The following is a 23,922-nucleotide window of genomic DNA, read 5'->3' on the forward strand; positions in this document are numbered from 1 at the left end:
TAAAATATTTTTATTTTTCCTATCAAATTAATTTTTTCTTTATTTTACATTAAAATAGATTAAAATATATTTTTATTTTATTTATAATTTAAATTTATTAAAAAAATAAAAATATTTCTGCATTATTATTTAATAGGAAACAAATGATAAAAGAAATAAGCCAATAACAAATAAAACAAAATTAGAGTATATATAATTGAGTTAAAATTTAGTATAACCTAAACATTTTTTTGTTATTTTATTATCTTGGAAACATTTATTTTTCAAAGATTTACAATATTCACTTTCCTAGAGTTTTATTTTTTATTTTAGAAAAAATATATATTTATTTTTCAAATATCTACAATAGCCACTTTATTTAAATTTATTAGGTTTAATTTTATAAAATAATCCATATTTAATATCTATTAAGAATTAAAATTAAATAAGTTAATCATCATATATGATGAAAGGCTTATAGTTTTTAATGACATTAATTTTTATTATTTTGAATCAATTTTTTTTTATGAAATATTTTTATAATTTTTTATCGCCATTTTCTATTAGCTTTATTATTTTAATTAAAATTTACAAAAATATTAATACTGACAGAGGATAAAAAATAAAAAATCATGATGAATAAAGGGACCCATTAGATTTATTAAGATGATGAAAGAAGTTCATTTAATAGTTTTTATTTTAAGGGAAGTATTTTTCTAATATTTATAATAGCCACATTCTTTTTTGAGTTTCTTATGCAAAGTTAAAAAATAAAATTCATATTTTTAATAACAATTATTTTAAATAAACCTAAATAAAATCAACAAACAATCATGAAAATAATACTTTCTTGCTTTTAAAATAAGCTTAAATTTTGGCATTTAGTATAAATTTTGTTTTTTATCAGAAACATTTATCATGCATAAGCAATAGCTCTCTCTTTAGTTTTGTTAAGTTTTATTTAGGAAAACTCTTCGTATTAAAACACAATACAATTAATATAAATATAAAAATAAATAAATATAAATCAAGGTACATAAGATAGCTTTTATATTGATATATAATTTTAAGAAAATTAAAATTTTTGTTTTGAACAAAATTTTTCAAAGATTCATAGCAGTTGATTTCTTCGAATTTGCCATATTATTATTATAATTAGGAATAATATTCATATTTTAAATACTGCATATTCAATATTAACAAAAAATCAAATAAACACTCATAATAGTAAACAGATTAATTGTCTTCAGAATTATATTACTACTTTAAACTTGGGATTTTGTTATAATTTGGTTATTTATCTTAATATAATCTTTAAAATATTGGCGATAGCCACTTTCTACCAATTTTTTTTGGTTTATTTTGGGTAAATTATTCATATTTAGATATGATTTGATGAACATAAACCGAACATTTTAAAAAGTATACAAAATATATACCATCCTCATGATTAATCTTAGCTTTATAAAAATCATTTTAATATGTTAGATAAGAAATATCTTTAAACTATTTTTGAAGTCTGTCCACTTTTATAATTTTTTTAGTTTGATTTTGTAAATACATTCATTATTTTTATTTTATTTAATTGAAAGATACAGAAGATAGATTATGAGAGCTTAAAATTTCTTTTTAAAAATTTAAAAAATAAGATAATTTATTTTTCTCTAGAAATAATTTTATTAGAATAAGTTGTGCTAGCTAAAAATAACTTGTTTTAAATTCTAATTTTGAAAAATATTTTATTTTAAATTAATTAACTAAACCACCAACAGAACAAACCAAAATAAATAGATAGACATAAAAATGGTTTGATAGAATATATTATTGTGTTAACTATTATATGATTAGAAATATTTTTTTTATTCCAGATAAATATTTTTAAAAGATCTACATAATTACTTACATATTTATAATAGCCAATAAAATTTTTATGGTAATCCTGCTTATTAATATAAGATATTTGCTTTGTTGTGAAATATTTTTAATTAAATTACAATAGCTGCTTCTGCTGTTACTTATCTTTAATTTTTAACTTTGGATATTATAACTAAAATTGAAATAGCTGCTTTATATTTACATTAATATTTTTGGATTTGTTAATTACAAAAATTATCTGTGCTATTAAATCTGTTTAATCTCTTCTTATATGATTATTAATTCATCTTCCAAGATTTTTTGATTAAACTTTTTTACAAATTTTCCAATTTAATTAAGTGGTAAATATTTGTTAATTAACTTAATTAAGAAAAATAATATAATAAATACACACACCTTTAATTTATTATCCTTTCCTATTTACTTTTTATGAATTCTTAGATTTAATAACTGTAAACACTAATATCTCAAAATTAGTAATTTCCTCAGTTTTTTTAATTTTATAGTATATATTATTGAGCTCTTTAATAGTTTCTAACAAATAATCAATTAGTCGACTTTTATATTTTAAAAGATAGAATTTCTATTATAATTTTTTTTATGTGAGGGAGTTATATTATGTCATTTTTGTTTTATTAGATTAATAAAAAGAGAAATATACTTGTGTTTAAAAGAATTTAAAATAATTTATTATTATTTTTCATTTTTTATATGATTGCTAAAAAGATTTTTAGTGATGTAATGAGATCTAGTTAATTGTTAGTTAGTTAGCTATAAATATTATTTTAAACATTTGAAATAGTAAGTTGTAGAGGAAAGCTAAAAATTGGGTATTTACAAAAGATTAAAAGTGGTGGAGATGATATTGAATTTTTGCAGATTATTTATTTCAGATTTAAATAAAAGCTGCAATTTTTTAATTTTGAGAATACATATCTAATAGGTTTATCTCTAAATATTTTTTACTGGGTTGATTTCATTGCTTTAACATTTGATTTATTTTGTATTTTATTTATTATCTTTCAAGAGCTGTATGATTTTTAATTAATTGTTAATCCACTTTAAAAATTCACTCATTTTAAGTTGGATTATTAATTATTCTGAATTGGTATTTTCATTACATTTTTTTAGAGACTTTTCTGTTATTGAGTAATATAAATTCAATCATAATTATTTAAATTAATATATAGTCATACACTGACATTTAACAACTAATATACTTTCAAAAAATTTTATTTATATATTTATAAATTTTACTAATTTTAAGTTATTTTTATAGAGATGCTTCTGCCTTCATTTTTTCTTCTTGTTATAATAGAGATATATTTTTCCCATAATTAAATAGGTCTTGCTATTCCTTCAAATTACTTCTGTGAAGTTTATTTCTTACTTTTTTAATTACTTCTTAATAATAATGAAGGGCATATATAGAAAAAAGTGCCTTCTGTCTCAGAAAAAAAATTAAAAAAATATTTTATTTTTCCAGCCCGGCCATAAATTTTTATTTTTGAAGAAAGAATTGAAAATAATTTTTCTTCAATAGTTATTTTAGAATTAATATATAAAATAATTTGATGTTTTGTTTGATTGTAAACTATAAAAATTGATCACTATCTTAATTTATTGTTAAAGTAATTGAATGATAAATATTTATTTAATTTACATAATCTTTTATTCATAATTATTTTGAGGGGTAAGGTTTATAATTTTAATCTTTATTTAAATTAAGATGATTACTTTTTACAGTACCTCTCTTATTATTTTTTGGGTAAATTCTAACAGAAATAAATTAATAATGAATCAATCAATCAATTAAGGAATCAAGTTAATTTTTTTAAGATTTATACATCGAAAAGAGGAATATTTTGATAGTATAGCTATTACATCTTTTTCAAAGTGAATTGAACGCTAAAATTACATACATTTTCATTGTGCTAAGAAATAATTACATATAACTTTTTACTATCCTTCGCTCCTTCAGTTTTAAAAATATAATTTAGCATAAATTAATTAAATAAAAAATTATTTTAAGCCAATAATCATTTTGTTGATTAACCTATCTAAATTTTCAATTGAATACTTTATTTAGTTTTTTAACTTTTTTCTTTAAATTATTCAACTTTTTCGTAAATCAATTATAAAAAATTAAATTATTTCTAATTAAGAAAAATCAAAACTAAAAAAACCTAAATTATAGATAAAAAAATGGACAATTAAAGCTAAGCAGAATTTCTCATTATGAAAAACATTCTCTACTTGGTTTAAACAAGTAAAAAAGCTGTTTAAAGTTAGAGAAATCTGTTAAATAAATGGTTTTAAGACTCTATAAAAAATTATATATTAGAGTAAATAGCATCACCATTGATTGCTAAACATCTTAATTGCAGCTCGTCCGCAGAGGTCAAAGTCTTCATTCGCTAAAATATTGATAAGTCTAAACCTAAATATATGGGAATAATTGAGTAATACTTTTTGAACATTAACAAATACAATCAGGGAGTTGCTTTCATAGAAAAATTGAATCAGATTATTTAAAACCCATAAGATATTACATAATTATCAAACAAAAAATCCTATAATATCAACAAAATAGCTAGAAAGCAGTTTGCTTGCTATCTTATTTTGCATCTTTTTATGTCGGAAGAGTAGTGCGAGTTTCCTTCTTTTTATGAGTTATGGAATTCATGCTTTCCCAATCAAATCCAAGTTAAAAAAAAACTCTCTAAATTTGATAAAAAGGAAGAAACAAAAAAGTAGAAGCGCAAATATGTAAGAAGATTATCTTAAAAAGACTCTTTACCAACATCTCAAAATGAGTTAAATAATAGTCAAAATACTCTTGATTTGAAATTTGAAATTTAAAATTATGAGTCTTCATCATCATTATCTAATTAAAGCTTGTTGGATGATAATTACTCTGATAAATCACACATAAAACTATCTGAAAGTAATATGAGTCTATTTTCTAAAAAACAAATCAATAATAAAATATTTGAAGAAAATACTAAAGAAGAAGATTTAATAAACGATTATTAGGGAGATCTCGGTTCTGAATACATATACTAAAAACAAGAAGACATTGATTATCAATATTATTCCTACTAAAATTATTATTAATAAGAAATAAATCATCAATAATCCATTTGTGATACCTAATAAAATTAAATACATTACCAAGAATAACAGTAATTGTACTAACAATTATAAGAAGAAAATTATGATTATCCTCCTATTGAATTGTCAAACGAATAAATCTTTATCAATTGGTAATAAAACTTCAATGAAAATAATTACCAAATTAATAATTGTGGCTATTATAATTAAATAACCTAATGTTATATCTGAATATTTTTAATTAATACATGAAATAAGCTTCCAAAATATAAATAATTACCATTAATTTAGCTACAAAAAATATAATAGACTCAAAAATTCATTTTTCTTAAATTATAAATATTTTATTCATTCTACTATCAAATCAGTTACTAAATAAAGCAAATCAAGATAATAATTTAATTTTTCTTAAAATAAACACTTTCTTAGTCTAATAAATAAATAATAAAATCTTTAAAATATCATTAATATTTTTCTTATCCCACATCTCATAATTTAAAATTAAATATAATATAATACTTATTCTTTGTTTAGCGAAGCTATTTCATATTTAATTTAGCATGTATTAAAATATATGAATATTCAAAATAACCTATTCTTTGATTTTATTTAAGCTTGTTTTGCTTTTTTTATGTTTTAGCATAGTGGTAAGGAAAAAATTTTTTTCTCAAAAATTAAGGTTTCTTATTCTTTAAAATCATATAAATATTTACAGTAAATTTTCTACAATATGACCCCCTCTTCTCTAAACTTTCTAATAAAAAGGGGTTTTTTAGAAAATTCTAAAAAATTTTTTTAATTGTTCTGTCTAATATTATTTTTATTTGTATTGGATAATTTATAAATTCTTATTCTTAGCTAATATGATTTATTTAAATCCAAATTATAAAATATTGATACTACTTTGTAGAGAACTACAGTGTTTGAAAGTGATAATGAAATGAAAATTTATAATTTCTAAAAGTAAATTTGAATTGGATGTTTTTTTTTTCTAAATTATAAGCATGAATTTATAAATAAAAAATAAATTATTTTAAATAGAAATTCTAGCTCTAATATAAATATTGAATAAAATTATGAAAATATTTAGTTAAAGTACAATTTTTTTTTTTTATTTTTAAAAATATCATCATAAGAAAAGATAATATTTCTTTATTGATTTTTCTTTAAAAACTTCGCTTATATCTTAATTTAAAAAATAAAAAGAAAAGATTTCATTTGCAAAAGCGAAAATATTTTATTGATAATTTGTATAACAAAAAATTAATCAAACAATAATGGTTATATATATAGAATTTTTGCAAAAGATAAATAGGACTTCAAATTAAAATAGCAGCAAATAAATCAGGAATATTTTTCAAAATTAAAGTAAATATGTTAATTTCTTAGTCGATAAAATAACTTTTATGGATTTAAAAGTATTATAAAATGTAAGAAATCATAATATCAGATTTTATTGGATGGGTAGAATAATTTATTTTTTTAAAATATTAATTTTTTAATGGATAATATGATACTTTGTTATTTTTAGAGAAAAATTTAATAAAAATTGCAATAGCCAAATAAAACAACTTTATTAATTGAAGCTATTAGAAGTATTTTCTTAAGACTTGATTTTGAGATAAAAACTAAAACTTAATAATTTTTTTAATTATCAAACTATTATTAATATTTTTCTTAAAGCCAGTTAACTACATTTTGTAGATGAAACTTAGTTTAAATTTTATAATTTATTTTCTGTAAATACCCAAGAATTATTAATTGAATATAAATTAAATTATTTTAAATTTTAAATAAGAAATTTATTTTATGAATCAATCAATAAATTATTTTGCTTGTTTTAAATTCTGAAAAATTTACAAAATAAAACAAAAAAGCTTCGTTATTCCTAAATTTATAAGATAATTTTCTAACAATAGTTATTTTGAATTTATTTCTTATATATCAAAATATATTTTATTTATATGGGTGGATTTTAACTTAATTTATTTAATTAAACATAATTTTACTTCATTAAATTCTTAGATAAAAATTTACTAAATAAAATTATTTTTATTGCTAATAGTAGTAAGCTTTCATATTATTAATTAAATATGCTGATAAGTAGTAAAAAAATTTAGAATTTATATTAATTTAAATATAAAAAAATCAATTTTTTTAGCTTAATAGAGAAAAAGTCTATTAAAAAATGTAATATAAAATTCAAATGAAAAATAAATTATTAATCCTACTAAAAAGGAATATATTTTTAAAGTGGATAAAAATTAATTAAAAGTCGTACAGCTCTTTAAAGATACTAAATACTTAATAAATTAATTATTAAATCAATAAAATCAGCCCAGTAATACATATTTTCAAACAAAGATATTAGGACATTCTCAAATTTTAAAAATTGCTGCTTTTATTTAAATTTGAAATAAATAATCTGCAAAAATTTATCATCATCTCAGCCACTGCTAATCATTTAACAAATACTAAGTTTTTAGCTTACTTACGAAACTTACTTTTTCAAATTTTTAAAAATAATAATTATAAAACTAACTAATCTCATTATGTTGCTCAAAAATATTATTAGCAGCAATATATAATTATTTTTTTCTTTTTTATTGATAAAACATTTTTGAGTAATGTTTTTCCATAAATATATTAAAATAATTTTCAAAACTAAATGCTGTTAAGAGAAAATATATTTATAGTTTTATTAAAATAATAAAATAAATAAGACATAATATAATACTCGACATAAAAAAATGATAATATAAATTCTAATTTATTAACAAATAAAATAGATTAATTGAATATTTATAAGAAACTTTAAAGATATCAGCAATATTTTTTTTTAAATTTATAAAAATAAGGAAATTATGCTAAAACTGAGATATTTATTTAAGTTTACAGTTTTTAAATCTACAAATTCAAGGAAAATAAATAGATAAGAATTATAACTTTAAAGCATATTATTATTCTGAATTAAGTAAAGAAAAAAATATTTACCATTTAATTAATTTAGAAAATTTACAATATAGCTTAATTAAAAGATCCGGGGGAAAGGGATAAATTATAACAAAAGAAGATATCAAACAGATTTTATTGCACATTTAGTTTTTTTTAATTAAAAAAATCCAAAAAAAATAAATGTAAATGTAAAGCGGCTATTGTAAATTTTAATTTAACACATATAATATCCAAAATTAAAAATAAAAAGATATGTAGCAGCAGGAGCAGCTATTGTAATTTAATTAAAAATTCTTCATAAAAAGTATCAATTAATTAGATTACCATAAAAACTTTATTGGCTATAATAAATAAGTAAGTATGTAGATATTTTAAAAATATTTATTTGGAAAAAAATAAAATTTATTTCTTTCCATAATAGCTAACATAATAAGAAACATTACCTGAATTTTTATTTATATTTATTTTGTTCGTAGTTTTTGTTTAGTAAATTTAAAAAGAAAATATTTTCAGAAGTTAAATTTAAAACCAGTGACTTTTGCCAACCAATATCAAAATGAGTTTAAAAATTTTTCTTATCTAACATTATTAAATAAAAATTTATTACTAAGATTAGCATTATGTAGTAGATTTCTTTGTCTACCTTTATAATTTTTTGTGGATGTTGATCAAATAGAATCTAAATGTAAGAATAAATTATCCAAAATTAAACAAAATAATTAGTAGAAAGTGGCTATCATAAATATTAAAATTTTTTAAATAGCATAACTCACAAAATTAATACAAAATCCCTAGGTTTAAAGTAGAAATATGATTCTGGAATAATCGAATTTACCATTATGAGTGTTTATTTAATTTTATGAATTTAAAATATTAATATCACCCTAATTTTAATAAAAGCTAAACAAATTCAAAATAATCAGCTACTGTCAATCTTTGAAAAAATTTCTTCAAAAAGAAAAACAAAACTCCAAATTGACCGATGTGAATATTAAATATCATAATAAAAGCTATCTTTATACTTTGTTTAATTTTTATTTGTTTTTATATTTATATCTAAAATAATATGAATTGTTTTTCCTAAACTAATCATAACAAATTTAAAGAAAACACTATTGCTTATCTTTTTAAAAATATTTCAGATATAAAACAAAATTTTTACTCAATAGTAAAATTTAAGATCATTATGAAGCTATAAAATATTATCTTCATGCATGTTTGTTGATTTGATTTAAGTTAGCGAGTGTCCAATAAATATTTTTATTACATAAATACTTATCTCTTAACTAAGCATAACAAACTCAAAAAAGTAGGTGGCTATTGTAAATATTTGGAAAATATTTCTAAAAAAATAAAACTTTACTAAAAGCTAAAAATGAACCTCATTCATCATCTTAATAAATCTAATAGTTCTCTTTACTCTTCATGATTTTTTTATTGTTATCCTCAGTCAGTATTATTGTTTTTGTAATCTTTAATTAAAATATTAAAGCCAAAAGAAAATGGTGATTGTAATTGTAAAAAGTATTTCATAAAAAAAAATCAATTTAAAAAAGGTAAAAGTCATAAAAAAATTATAAGCGTTTCATCATATATGATGATTAGCTTATTAACTTCAACCTGTTAGTAAATCTTAAATATATATTATTTTTTAAAATTAAACCTAACAAACTAATAAATCCAAATAAAGTGGCTATTGTAGATATTAGAAAAAAAAATATAAAAATAAATGAATAAATTTTCACTCTAAGCAGATGTTCTAATTCTTTGAAATAATGTTTCCAAAAAAATAAATACAAAATTTTAAAGGAGTACTTAATTTAACATAATTATATATAAACACTAATTATGTTTTAGATTTATTACCTAATTTCTTTTATTGTTTGTTTACTGTTAAATATTAAAGCTAAAATTTAAAAGATAGATGCCTTTTGTAAATATAAGAAAAACATTTCACTAGCTGGAAAAAAAATTGCGGAGAGGGAGAAATAATTAGGTACTATAAAAAATATATAAAATTATTAGAGAATATTTAATATTTAAATTTTATGAATTAAGATCAGGTCCTCCGACTAACTATTTTTGATATATAATTTATTTTAAATTTCAAAGCGAATAAATAAATCTAAGTCTTTGTTGTTTGGAACATATTTTTATTATAATAACAATACTTAATAATATAAATATACCTCAAAAATGAATATGTATAATAACTTAATTTAGAAAATATGTTTATTTATGTTATAGGTAGGTGTAAATGTACATTAAATTATTTTATAATATATCAGTATAAATAAAAATTTTAGTCACATATGTATAAAGAAGCAGCGTTGATCGTATTATTAATCATCTTGGTCTATTATGTTTAATTAATCTTAAGTATTTAATTGTTAAGATAAGAAATTGTGTTAATTTCCAAAATCTGAGGATATATGTTAATAATAATAGTTTTTATATTAATAATATTAATCTTATTATTCATAGCAAAAATCATATTAATTTTTGTTTTACTCTGGTATGGTTGGAACCTAGTTTAAAGGACAAGAATTTATTCCTTATTAACAAAAAGTATTATAGTTTATTATTTGATCGTAATAATTGAAAGACTCTTCTTGGCTATCTTCATCAAATATTCCGTTATTGATTGGTTATCTTTAAGAGTGATAAATACAATTATTATTCTCTTCATCATAGATAGGTAAAGTTACATGAGATTAATCGAGATTATTTATACTTGCAGAATTTTAATCAGTAGAAGTCTCCTGAATAATGCTTCCTATTTAAGTTGAAAAATTGAGAGAAGTAACACTCTACTACAAATTAGAGGAGGAGGATAAATCCGATTATACTATTTTTTTTGTATATTTACGCTTATTTATTTATTTATCTTCCCTTTTATCGAATTTAGAGAGTTTCTTTTTTGTTTGAATTTCTTATGGGAAGCAGGAGTTCCAAAGTTGATAAAATGAGGTAATTTCTATCTTTCCATATGACTCAAAAAACTTCAAAAGGAGTAAGCATACAAATTGCTTCCTCACAAGTTTTAAATCATTATATTTATTTTCTTTTTATGTGATATCTTTAGGATTTTAGATTATTTAATTTAGCTTTTCCATAAAAGCCTGACCTTTATTAAATTTATCAACATAAAAAAAGTATTATTCAATAATCCCCATGTACTTAGGTTTAGATTTGTCAATGTTTTTGCGGATAAACTACTTCACTTCCACAGAAGAGCTGCATTTAAGACCTTAAGCAATCAAAGAAGAGGCCATTTGCTCCATGATGTAGTTCTTAATTGAGTCTTAAAACCATTTATTTAGCAGATTTCTTTAGCTAAATAGAGTTTTTTAGCTAGTTTAGACCAAGAAAAGGATATTCTTCATTATTATTTATTCGTTTTTCATTTGATTTAGAACTTTGATAAATTGAGGGTTTTTTTATATTTTTTTATTTCTTATTTTATCTAAATTAATTTTTTATAACAAATAAAACAATATTTCCTACTATTTAAAAAACAAGCTAATATATAAATTAATTTCTAGTAATATTTATTTGCTTAAGTTGTAACGATATGTAAATTCGATTAGATTGATATAAGCCAAATTACATTCAAAACATCAAAATAAATTATAATTAACAAAATTTTTAAATAAATAATTAAAATTCTTCAAAAGAGCAAATTTTTACCCACTAAAAAATCACACATATTTTTTTAAGTAATACATTCAAGCATTTTGATAATTGCAACTAAGTTAAAAAATTTTGAAGTCAATTCAAAACTACCAACGAAAAACTTAATTTGTTAATTTGTTCTTAAAATAAAGATAATTATCAAAATTTGTTTATCATATCTTACCCCTTAATTAAAAAATTTGATGACAATCTTTACATTTAAACTTATCTAGTAAATAAATTATAAGAAATAGGTTTTCATCTTGATAATGAAATGTAAATTGAGTTGCTATATTTTTACATGATCAAAAATATTTATTAAATAATAAAAATGATTAAAAATGTATTCTTGAAGCACATCTAAAATAAACATTTCAGTTATTTCTTATTAAATTTTTGTTTTGACATAAAAAAGGAATGTTAAATAAATTTTCTTGGCAATCGAATTTATTATTTTAACAGAATCAATTATTTTTTAGTTAAAAAAAAATTAATCTTACCTAAAATAAATTAATAAAGCAGAAAATTTTAACCTATCAGATATTTTTTGAATGACTCATTTAGATTTTAATAATCTAAGTAACAAGTTAGCTATATATCTTAAATTTAATCATAATAATATCTACCTATCTATGCTTTTTCATTCTAAAAAATGTTATAAATACAAAGTATTTTTTGTCAGATCACCTCATCGAATATAATTATGTTTTAAAATAATATAATAACTTAGATTATTTAAAAAAACTTTAATAAAATAAGTTAATTAAATTTTCTTTATTTTTTGTAAAATTTGCTTTCATATTTATGTAAAAGATTAACAATTCAGAATATATTGGGAATAATTAGATAATACAATTTTGAAGTTAAGTGGAGAAAAAATTTCTTAAATAAATTAACAAAAATAATTCATTAAGATTTGTTACAATCAAATTTTCAATAAAATTACAATCTCTATCAGTTTTGAGAAAAATATAAATGATCAAATAAACTAATAAATTCTGCTAACAAAAATAATTACTTTTTTCTAACTTTTAGTTAAAAATTAATTGAAATTAAACCACAATTTCTGAATTATAAATTTACAATTCCAAATAATCAAGCTAATTAATACTGATACTGAAAAAAAAATATTAACTAAAGTTTAAATAACTTAATGTCATATATAAAAAACAAATTCATAATTAACCTTTGATTAAAAACTAAAATAAGTATTAAATAATAAAAAAATTATCGTGATGACAACTATAATTACATTTTCTAAAGTTATTGATAAAAAGAAAAAAATTAACTACAAAAAATACAATAAACAGATAAATTTTAATATTATAATATATTTATAAATTATATTATTGGTTAATTAATTGTTTGCTTTTAATATTAAAGGATTTTAATATTATGAGTTAAAGGTATTCTTTATCATATGAATCAACTAAAATAGAATATTTTTAAATATTCAAGAAATTAAATTAATAAAAAAATTCATGTTTTATAATATCAATATTTTTTTTAAAAGGAACAAATATTTTAAAAAAATAATCTTATATTTGTATTTAATGCAAATTTTAATAAAATAGTTTTTATAATTTATATTTTATGGTAAAATAATTAACCAAGGTTAAAAATTATCAAATAAAAAGGAAAATTTTAGGAATTATTTATTGAAGTAAAATAAGTTATGATATATAATATTGATTCTTCACAAACAAAAAATCAAAAAAGACTTTTTGCTAATTAATTTATTTATTGAAATTATCATGGTGATATAAAACAAAGAATTTTGCTAATTAAAGACTTGTTAAAAAGCTTTTGCAATTTTTTTTAACAAATTTTGAGATATAAAAAATAATTTATTGGTTAGAATTCATTAGAAATTAGTCGATAATTAGTAATAAATCAATAAATAAATTATTTATAAATAGTAAAACGTTAAAACAAACAATGGATTATTTAGTTAGTTTTACATCTTATTATTTAGTTAATTAATTTAATTTTTGAGTATAAGCTTAATGATTGTATAATAAACTAAAATCCTAATTTATTTTAAGGATTAACAGATTATAATTGAATAAAAATAAGTCGATAAATTATAAATAAGTTTATTACCACAAATCAAATAATAAAAATAATTTTTTTTTTTTAATTCTAAATATAAAATAATTATTTAAAAAAAAAATTACTTAAATCGAAATTATTTGAATAATAAATAAAAATAATTCTATTAGGAAATTGTTAATTTAAACTTTATAATTAGAAGTATTAGAGCAACTATACTTCTTTTAATTTAAAAAAACATTTCATTTTATTTCTTTAGAATTAAAATATAAAATAAATTTGATTATTATAATTTTAACAAAATTAGTTTTATAAGACAAAATTGAGTTGATACAATTTTATATTCCAAAAAGTGAGAGAAAAAGAACTAAATTTTAGAAATTATTGACTCAAACTTTTTAATTTTTGAATAGTAGAACTATAGTTAGAAATCATACATTCATTTTTCAAGCCTTTTAAAAAAATCATACATAGACTATTGGTGATAAGTGTTTCGTACTAATAACTTATTGACTATATGTAGAAAAAACTATCTTAATATCCATACTAATATAAATAATTTGAATTCTAGATTTAGATATTGTAATTATTTTTTTTCTGAAGAAATTACCACTACCACTGCTTGATAGGGGATTATAGTTTTAAATTGATTCTTATTAACTATTATCTTCATTCAAATACTTTGCCTCTTAATTTGCAAATTTGATTAAATAAGATTATAATTAATAAGCTTTAAAACATACTCAGATGACGATAGTTTGGATTTTATTTTTTTTATTTTTTCAGAATGAAGTAGTTCAGGGATTTTAAATAATTCAATCTACATTTATTTATATCAAAGGGAGCAAATACTTGTACTTCGAAATTTACACGAAATGACTGAGCTATATTTTATCATTGTTTTTAGTATTTGTACTTCAACTTTTTAATTCACCTTTTTATTAAACTTTGTTTTTAATTTTAAATTTTTGAGGGAAATGGGCATTCCAAATGTCTAAGAGAGATGAATTTTCATATTGGTCATATGATTCAAAGTATTTCAGCATGATTGGGCAGACAAATTAAATTTTAAGAATTTCGTAAATATTCAATGTAATATTGTATGATATTTTTTAAGGTATTATTTTTTAGATATAATATTATATCATTAAGATTTTCATTAAAAACCTATATAATTTTTGATGTAAAAAAGCATATTTTAATGATCTTAATAAAAAGAGGTTTTTTTATTTATCAATATTTTTGTCATAAAAAGAGTTTAATTCAAGATACTTAGCAACAAAAATATATGAAGCAATATATTTCATAATATAATTTTTTACAGATCTTAGAGTGACTTATTTAGCAAATTCCTTTGGTATTTCCTTTTTTAAAACCAAAAAAGAATTTAATCATAATTTTAAATTCAATTTTGTTTTAATTAACCATTTTTAATTTATAAAAAAGTTCATTTACTAAATTTTTTTTACAAAGCCATTTTCAATTTATTAGTTATGATAAAAAACATATTTTAGACAATTTAATGAGGAAATTATATGAATCATAGCGATTAATAAAATAAATAAGATTATAAAATAGATTATTTTAAGTAATAAAAGTATAATATTCTAAGCAATTTTTATCATTTTATAAAATAAATTATTTTTATTAAAATATAATTAATTATTCTTTACAAATTATTAAATATTTTTTTTATATGAACACTATTTTATTGTATCAAAGCGATACTTTTTACATATTTTTAGATTAAATTTTTACCTTATTTAAGATAAATTTCAAACGTCTTATTTTATCTCTTGAAAATATTCTTCATTAGTTCTTTTCAATAGAAATTTATTATTTAAAAACTCCTTAATTTATGTAATAGCCATAATCTTCTTCTCCTTGTTTAAATTAAAAATGTATGGATAAGCTTTTAAGTAGAATGTCACTTAATACTTCTTGTTGATAATATTTATTTTTTGAAATAGTAATTTAAGTAATATGTTTATAGACAGGAGGATTTATTAGATAATATTTTAATCTACGAAATACAATAAAAATATAAATAGTTTATTGAATCTTATCCTTAATAATTTTGTGAGGAAAAGTAAGTATATTTTGAATGAATTTTATTTTCTAAATCATTAATCTAATAAAAGAAATATTTGAATGTTTGTTTACACTCAAAATAATTTAAATGTTTAGGTTACAAAACCAAATTTTTTCTTCATAAAACTTCGATTTATATTACCATAGATAAATCATAAGTAAATAATATAAATTTAAAAGATGATACCAATATGATTTTTACTTAATATATCAAAAATCAAAAAGTTTTAAAAGTTTTATCATTGTTTTGATTTATTTTCTATTAAAACATTTAAGATATTTAAGTTTTATTTAATATTTTTAAGAAAGATAATCATAAATGTATTAGCTTCAAATCAAAAAAGTGTAAATTGATTTAAGTACTAAAGAACAAGTTTTTCAAAAAGAAAATTAATTTTTACAAAATTTTCAAGTAAATTTTAATTTACTACCCCATAGCAAATATAATCAAAAAGAAGTTTTTTATCTTAAAGTTAAATTAATAAAAAATACAAATCTTTGGTATTATATCAAAATTATAGTCATATATAAATTATATTTGTGCATGCAACTAAAGTGATCAAAAATTTAATTTAAAAAGAAGAAAAATTTAAGAAATAATCCTACCAATTTCTTATTATTTATTTTGTTTACACTAATTAAAATATAAAAAAATAATATTAGGAAACACAAGAGTATCATCGAATATAATCCTTAATTGATATTAATTCTTCATAAATTATAAAATAAAGCTGATTTTTATCAACTAATTTTTCTATTTCTCAAAGAAAATAAAATAACTTTAATACAATTCTAAATACATCAATCATATAAAATTTTTTGGAATTAGATAAATTATATTTTATAAATATTTATATAAAAATATTAAAAAAGACAATAATAATAAAAATTATATTCAGTAATAATGCTTATGAACAGCTCGATTATTTTTTATTACTCCTTTTTTGATAAATTTATACTTAATATTTATTTCTTAAAAATTTATATTTATGTTTTACTTATTTAATAACAGAATTTATATGATTTTAATTTTATCTTACATAAATACAAGATTGATTTATATGATTTTTCTCTATTAAATTCTTTAAAACAAATTATTTTTTTTAAATTTTCTTAACGAGGAGTAATAAATAAGTATATCGAGTCATAATTTGATTAAAAATTAAAAATAACCTTAAGATCAAATATAATTTTTTAGTGATTTGAAATAAAAATATTTATTAGAAATCAATAGAAATTCAGAAATTAGTAGATAAAATAAGTTAATAAGATTTCAAAGAAGTAAAATAAAATATTTTTAAAATAGTTTCTTAGTGAAGAGTATTTAGTAAGGATAAGGATTTATATTTTGTTTAAAAACTAATAGTAACCTATAGTTTATATATTATTTTTTAATGTAATGAAATAAAAATATTTATTAGAAATGAAATTCAGAAATAGGTAGATAAAATATGTTGATAATTTTCAAAGAAGGGTAATGTTTTATTTTTATCAATAAAGATAAATTTAAGAATTATTTTAATAAAAGGATCTATTAGTTGAGCCATCAAGACTTAAGCTTAAGTATGACACTATTTTTATATATAAAATAGCTTATTACAAAATTTTTTAATTTTATTTTTTTTATTTTAAAAATAATTAGTTAAATATTTAAGACATTCTTGATGGCTTGAAAGAATTGAAACAAGAGACAAGTGGCAAGTTAAAATTTTTTTAATAGAGTAAATTAGGGGATAAGATTATTATATAAAGATATTAAGGAATTATTTTTTTTGATAATTAAGTTATTTATATTTATCTTTTTTTAGATGAGATATGAAATAATAAATAGTTATACAGGACTCATCAATTTTAATTATTCATGTGTAAATTAGTGTATTGTTAGCTAATTGAATTCCCATATGGTACTGAGTTTAGTTGAGATTAGGGGAAATTTTTATTTACTTATTAAGGATTATTACAGTATTGATTTTAATGCTAATATGGAATTTAATTTGTCTAAGGATAGAAAAACTTGTATTATTCCCTTTAAATTTAAATATTGCTCATTTAATTTTGATTTTAAGTAGAATATGTTTAATGATTTTCTTCAAATTTTGCTATCGGTTGAGGTTGAGGGTGTTTATAAAAAATTTAATTACTATATTCAGACGAAGGCTATTAAATTTAAAAATTATGCTATCTATTTTTAGAAAGAACATTGCTTGGCAAGGAATTTGGAGAGGAATATTAATCATCTAATTTTATTTGAGCTTATTATAAATTATAATTAGCCTAAGTATTATGACATACTGAATGTTATAATTTTATGGTATTTTATTAGTTATTATGCTAGATATAAAAATTGGTGTTGCTTTAATTTAGCTTATTTTCTTCTTATTTTATATGGGATTCATCAGAATCAGATTTAATTTAAGATTTTAGAGGAATTATAAGTTCTTATTTTTTAGCATTCTATAAGCTATTTTAATTTTTAGAAATATTAATTTTAAATTTATTGTCATTAATTACTTCAATTTTTACTTTTACTTACTCAGAATTCATATTTTAAGAGTGAAAAGGAATTTAAGGCTCATTTTTAATGTCATTTTAAGTATTGATATCTTAATTGTTATTACTTTTATTATGCTCTTCTTATTTTATTTTTTGATTTAAATTCAGATTAGGCTAATTTAATGAGTTATAAGTACCTTAAATATTGGTATTCTCTGAATTCATTTATTAATTTTGAATATTTTGTAAGCTATTTAAAGAAATATTAAGGCTTTGTTTACACATATTTTTTGTGTTTTCCTCTGATTTTAATTAAGGTAATAAAGGATTATTTTGATTTTATAAGATTAAAGTAGATTCAAACTCCTCTTAAATCTTAATTTCTTCTTTTTTAGTTAATTAATTAGTAGTATTTTATAGGCTTTTTAGACAAAGATTCAGCTTTATTTTATCCTTTTTCCCTTAAGATAATGGAAGGTCAATATGGTTTTATATTTACTAAATAGTTTTTGGTGATTCTTATATTTTAATATTACTGTTTAATTGAGAGAAAGGACTATTGGAGAAATCATTTTTTTATTAGGTTTCTTCATTTTTAACTTAAAGCTAAGATTAGTTTTTAAATTCAGAACTCTAGGTTATTTCATTTTTAACAATTTATAATTAGTTATTTTCTTCTAATTTAACTTGAGACTGGTTAGAATTAAATTAAATTTCAAAACCTTTTTAAGAAATTTAATGTTCCTCAATTTTTTGATTTTATTAGTTATTACATGAAGAAAATAAGTTAATGCTTTAATTTTACTATTAAGGCTGGTTAGAATTAAATTAAATTTCAAAACCTTTTTAAGAAATTTAAGGTTCTTCAATTTTTTCATTTTATTAGTTATTACATGAAGAAAAGAAGTTAATATTTTAATTTTACTATTAATTATCCTCAACTTTTACTTGAGGCAAGTTAAAATTATTTGAAGGTAAGTAAGAGTTTTAAGTAGGTTAAGGTTCTTAAATTTTAATATTTTACTAGCTAAGAGTAAAAGTGTTAGTGATTGCAGTAAAATTACTTTAACTATTTTCTTCAAATTTGGGTTTAGGTTAATGATGAAAATTCGCAGATAAAGTACTCGAATCAGGAGTTTCTATTTTTTAATTGTTTGGTTCATTAATAGAAAAAGGTGGAAAAACAAAGGTGTTGATTTTTTCTGCTTATTCTAATTTCACTTAACATGGATTTTTAATACATTAAGTTTAAAGGTTTTCATTGAATTAATATTATACATTTTAAAAACTTTATTAGACATTATAAGGGAGGTAAATATTATTTATTTAATTATTTTATTAAATTTCATCAAATTTTTAATGAGGTTAAAGATTTTTGTATTCATTTTAAGTGTTTTAAGAAAGCGCATGCTCATGTTTTTAGATTATTTATTAATCATTAAAAGAAGGATAAAGAAATTAGTGGCTGTTCTAATTTAAATTACCTTCAGATTTAATAGGAGCCTAAAAGCAAGCATTAGTGCCTTATGAAGTTTAGGTTAAAAGGTTTTCTTATTAAAAATTGTTTGATCTGCTATAAAAAGAATGAGGATGATATATCTAATTACAATTAATTTTGTTATTTTCCACAATCATTTGAAAGGATTGATCAAAATTATAATTTGTTTGGTTGGTTTAGGCATACAAAAAGTCTTAATTTTAATTAATTTTTCTTCTTTCTTAAGAAGAGCAAGGATCTTCATTTTGTAAATTTTAATTAATTTTAGTAGAATCCTTTTTTTATTTTTAAGTATTAGTTTTTGGCTTTATTCCATTCATAGTGTCATATTTTGAGAGTTTTTTTTTCTACTGTATCTCACTAGGGAAACACAAATTCCACAATTCATAAAAGGAAGGTATTATTTCCTAATTGCCAAATAATTCATAGTAGCGTAGAAGAAGATAGCACACAAATTACTTTCGAACTACCTTTTTAATATTATAGGTTTTATAATTGAGACATTCAGAAATATTCTTAGGGTTTTTAATAATTTTTTTAAGTTTTTCTTAAAACATATCACCTAAATTAAACTTATTAATGAAATAAAAGTATTATTCTATGATACTCATATATTTTGGTCTATTTTAATTAATCCTATTATGAATATAAGTTTTAACTTCTCTAGAAGATCTGCATTATAGAGGTCCAGCTAATAATGGAGAAGCTACTTACTCCATAATATAGCTCTTTATAGAATCTTAAAACCATTTATTTAACAAATTCCTTTAACTCGCAACATTAACTGTATCTTTTGAGGCTAAAAACAGTATGTTCCTCATGATAAGATAAATATCATTGCTATCTCCATCCATTTTCTCTTAGTACTAAAATTTGTCTTTAAAAATTTGTAGCTATTTTATTAATTACAAATAATTAATAATATTTGTTTAGAATATTAATTAACTTTTCTAACAAAGAAAAACAAAAAATATATACCAAACAATATATATTAGCACTATCTCATTCAATTATGATATTTAAAAAGAAAATTAATCAATTTAATTGTAAAAATCTAAAGAATTTGTGTTTTTATATTCTATTAATTAGTGTTTATGCATAGATATTTTGAAATTTCGTGAGTATAATTTCTTTATAATTTTATTACTCTAGCTTATTTCCCTCTATTATATAAATGGATTAACTTATTAAAAGCTTAATTAATTTGTAATATGAAGATTTTTGTGATCTAAATTTGTTTATAAAGTGTGTAATCAAACCCATTCATATTATCATTTTTTTAATTAAAAGCTAATAAAATGTTATTTATCAATTAGAATTATTTAAAATATTAATTAAATGTTTGATATAGTACCTTTCTAATTTTTAATTTGTTAAAATTATTATTTTTCCAAAAAGTAATTTATTTTTGTGTGTTTATAAATACTATCAATCCTCAATTATTAGGGCTTTTTATATAGCTCAATTTTAAGATTTTCTGTAGTTTTATAATCCTCTTTTTATGGCTAAAAGCTTATCAATCGAAAGAGTGTATAAATTTTATTTACAATAGATAGAAATATTAATCAGAGATATTAAAAATTAATATTCAATAAAACCATTAATATTTAAAATATACTATTACAAATAAAAATAATTTTTTTATTAATTATCTACTTATATTTATTTTATTTACTATTCTCTTTATTATGATAAAATCAATAAAGAAATATGGTCTATCAAAAGTTACTTACTTTAGAAATATGATGATATAAAATATTTTCAATTTATTTAATTACTTAAATGTTGCACATTAAAAAAATTTAAATTATTTTTATTCTAAAAATAGATTATATAATATCCTATTAATATAATACAATACATACTAATTAATTAATTATATCTATTAGACAAAAAGTATTATGTTTTTTTATTAAAATAGATAGAGAGAGAGAAAAACGATAATGTGATTTTGAAAGATTGAAAATAGACAATATATAAAGAATGGTAAGGATTAATTAAAATATGTACAAAGAAACAGATAAATACTTATTAATTTTTGATATTTACATTGAAATATTTATAAAAGAATTATTCAATAATAAGGTGTTTTACATATCATGCATTTAGTGCATTGAATGGACACAGACTAGACACAAGAAATACAAATAAATTCGCAGAAGTTTTTACATATTGAAAAAGCTAAGGGGAATTCTCCTAAACAAATATAGCATTTTTTAGGCTTTTCTACATTGACGTTTTGCTAACAAAAGCCTTAATTACTATTTTAATCACTTTTATTCATTTCATTGAGTTTTTGAATTAAAGTATTATACATTTAGTGAAATTTTTCATACTTTTTAGTATTATTTAGATACTTTTAATAGTTCCTGGAGAATATAGCACAATAATTGTGCATTTCTGCGATATTTATGTTATTACTTTCTTGCAAGTAGAAGTTCAAAACACCCTTTAATAACTTTCTGATGAAGTTGGAATTGAGCTTTTCCTCTTCTATGAGCTTTGTAGCTAAGATAATGTATTCCTTATTTTAACCTGTATTTTTGAGACATATAGACTTGATGTAAGATAATTTGTTGCAACGCTTCATATGCATTTCAAGTGGTCTTAAGGCTTCAAGACACTCTTGGTACCTATTCAATTCAAATAAAGAGTACACCCTCATTTTTTAATTTTCAATATTGTTGGATGTATTTCTTGATAAAATCTCTAGCACTTTGTAGAAATTCTTTGTCTCGAATAAATACTACAATTGTAGTCTTTGAATCCTTGGCAAATAATGGTACCTGCTTAAAATTTTATTTTCTAAGCAAGCAAACTGCTTCAGTCTGAATAAGCAGTATCCTTTTTTAACTATGATGTCTTCAATTTATTAAGGTAAGGAAACATTTCTCTATTTTAAGCTAAAAGAAAAGGGAGTAGCAGTGGAAACTATATTTTAAGGGATAGAATGTATTTCCCTATGATTTCTGTTCCTGTTGCTACTTGCAAAGTCACTAAGCACTTTGTTAATGGCTTCCAAGCAAATCTCAAATTCACATTCGTCATAAAGTTATTGAATATATTGAAATATATTTTGATGCTACATCAAGGAGGTCTCTTCTGTTTGGTTGTTTGAGTTCTATCTATAATTGATATCTCTTTTCTATGTTTTATTATTATTTTGGCACATGTCTTCTATTTCTGGACTATTTTGTTTGTAAAATTATGATTCATTTCTATTTATCAACTTTATTAAAGTTTACTTGATTTATTAATTATTATTCTTTGACTCACTTTTGTTATCAGATTTATTATGATGACTGTGAAAGAATTCTTTTAATCTGATATTTTAAAGTTGCTCTCTTTGCTTATAATAATTCTTATAGCATCGACTAACACTTATATGGCTAGCAAAAAATACCCTAAAACCATCAATATATAGTGATTTATGTATATATTTATATTTAATATAGGCACGTTAAATCTAAGTTGATGAAAAATGTAAAATAGAAAGGATTGAATTTCCACAGCCCTATTAACTATATCTCAATTAGTCCAAAATCTAAGGATTTGGATTTCTTTCTTCTAAAGCATCTATAAAAATTTAAGCCATTTAAAGAATATTAACTTTAAACTATTTAAATTTTCTTTGGTATCTCCTATAATATTTATATACGCTTCTACATATTTAATAGAAAGTCATTTAATTTTATTTTAAAAAATAACTAAAATACTTTATTGAAAAAAAAATATTTTATTTTTAATTACTATTAAACCAAAAATTTAATTGCTAAGGAAATACTATGATTTTTTTTTCATATTTTTTTAGTTTTAACTAATTCCTCATTATTATTTTCATGGAGCTTATCCTTTCTTATAATCAACAGTGCAGTTTCTAATCTTTTCTTTTTGTGTAAATAATGGGTTAATTTAATATTTGAATTAATTATTTATAAAAAGTATCTTACTCAATTAAAAAAAAAGGTTTTATTTTGTAATAAAAGATTTTTTAATACAACAATGTAATGATAATGAGATTAAAGATTGGTCAGTCTATTTTTTTTGTCAATAATAAATAATTTGAATTAGAATAAGTTTTTAATAATAAGAGTAAATTAGATTTATTTTTTACTAATTACATATTCTAGAAATTATCTTTTTATTTTTTATAAGGCTCAATTAATTATCAAAATACATATTTTTTTATG

At 19.6% G+C, this 23,922-nt stretch overlaps 4 protein-coding genes across 4 annotated transcripts; 2 read left to right on the forward strand and 2 right to left on the reverse strand. All coding sequences in view use genetic code 6, as the record gives it.

Moving 5' to 3' along the window:
• Positions 1–3,975: 3,975 nt before the first annotated feature.
• On the forward strand, positions 3,976–5,199 carry TTHERM_00607250 (hypothetical protein; the record flags this gene model as incomplete). Its single annotated transcript, XM_001010564.2, has 1 exon — positions 3,976–5,199. Exon 1 carries the CDS (start codon positions 4,060–4,062, stop codon positions 5,197–5,199), a length of 1,140 nt encoding a protein of 379 aa, XP_001010564.1. The 5' UTR covers positions 3,976–4,059.
• A 5,030-nt stretch (positions 5,200–10,229) lies between these two features.
• On the reverse strand, positions 10,230–11,405 carry TTHERM_00607260 (hypothetical protein; the record flags this gene model as incomplete). The annotated part of the gene is made up of 1 exon (XM_001010565.2): positions 10,230–11,405. Exon 1 carries the CDS (start codon positions 11,328–11,330, stop codon positions 10,230–10,232), a length of 1,101 nt encoding a protein of 366 aa, XP_001010565.1. The 5' UTR covers positions 11,331–11,405.
• A 6,181-nt stretch (positions 11,406–17,586) lies between these two features.
• On the reverse strand, positions 17,587–20,586 carry TTHERM_00607270 (hypothetical protein; the record flags this gene model as incomplete). Its single annotated transcript, XM_001010566.1, has 1 exon — positions 17,587–20,586. One exon carries the CDS (start codon positions 20,584–20,586, stop codon positions 17,587–17,589), a length of 3,000 nt encoding a protein of 999 aa, XP_001010566.1.
• A 1,557-nt stretch (positions 20,587–22,143) lies between these two features.
• On the forward strand, positions 22,144–22,497 carry TTHERM_000607289 (hypothetical protein; the record flags this gene model as incomplete). The annotated part of the gene is made up of 1 exon (XM_012796182.1): positions 22,144–22,497. One exon carries the CDS (start codon positions 22,144–22,146, stop codon positions 22,495–22,497), a length of 354 nt encoding a protein of 117 aa, XP_012651636.1.
• Positions 22,498–23,922: the final 1,425 nt, after the last annotated feature.

This window comes from Tetrahymena thermophila (assembly GCF_000189635.1).
Source record: "Tetrahymena thermophila SB210 genomic scaffold scf_8254754, whole genome shotgun sequence".
Classification (NCBI taxonomy): domain Eukaryota; phylum Ciliophora; class Oligohymenophorea; order Hymenostomatida; family Tetrahymenidae; genus Tetrahymena; species Tetrahymena thermophila.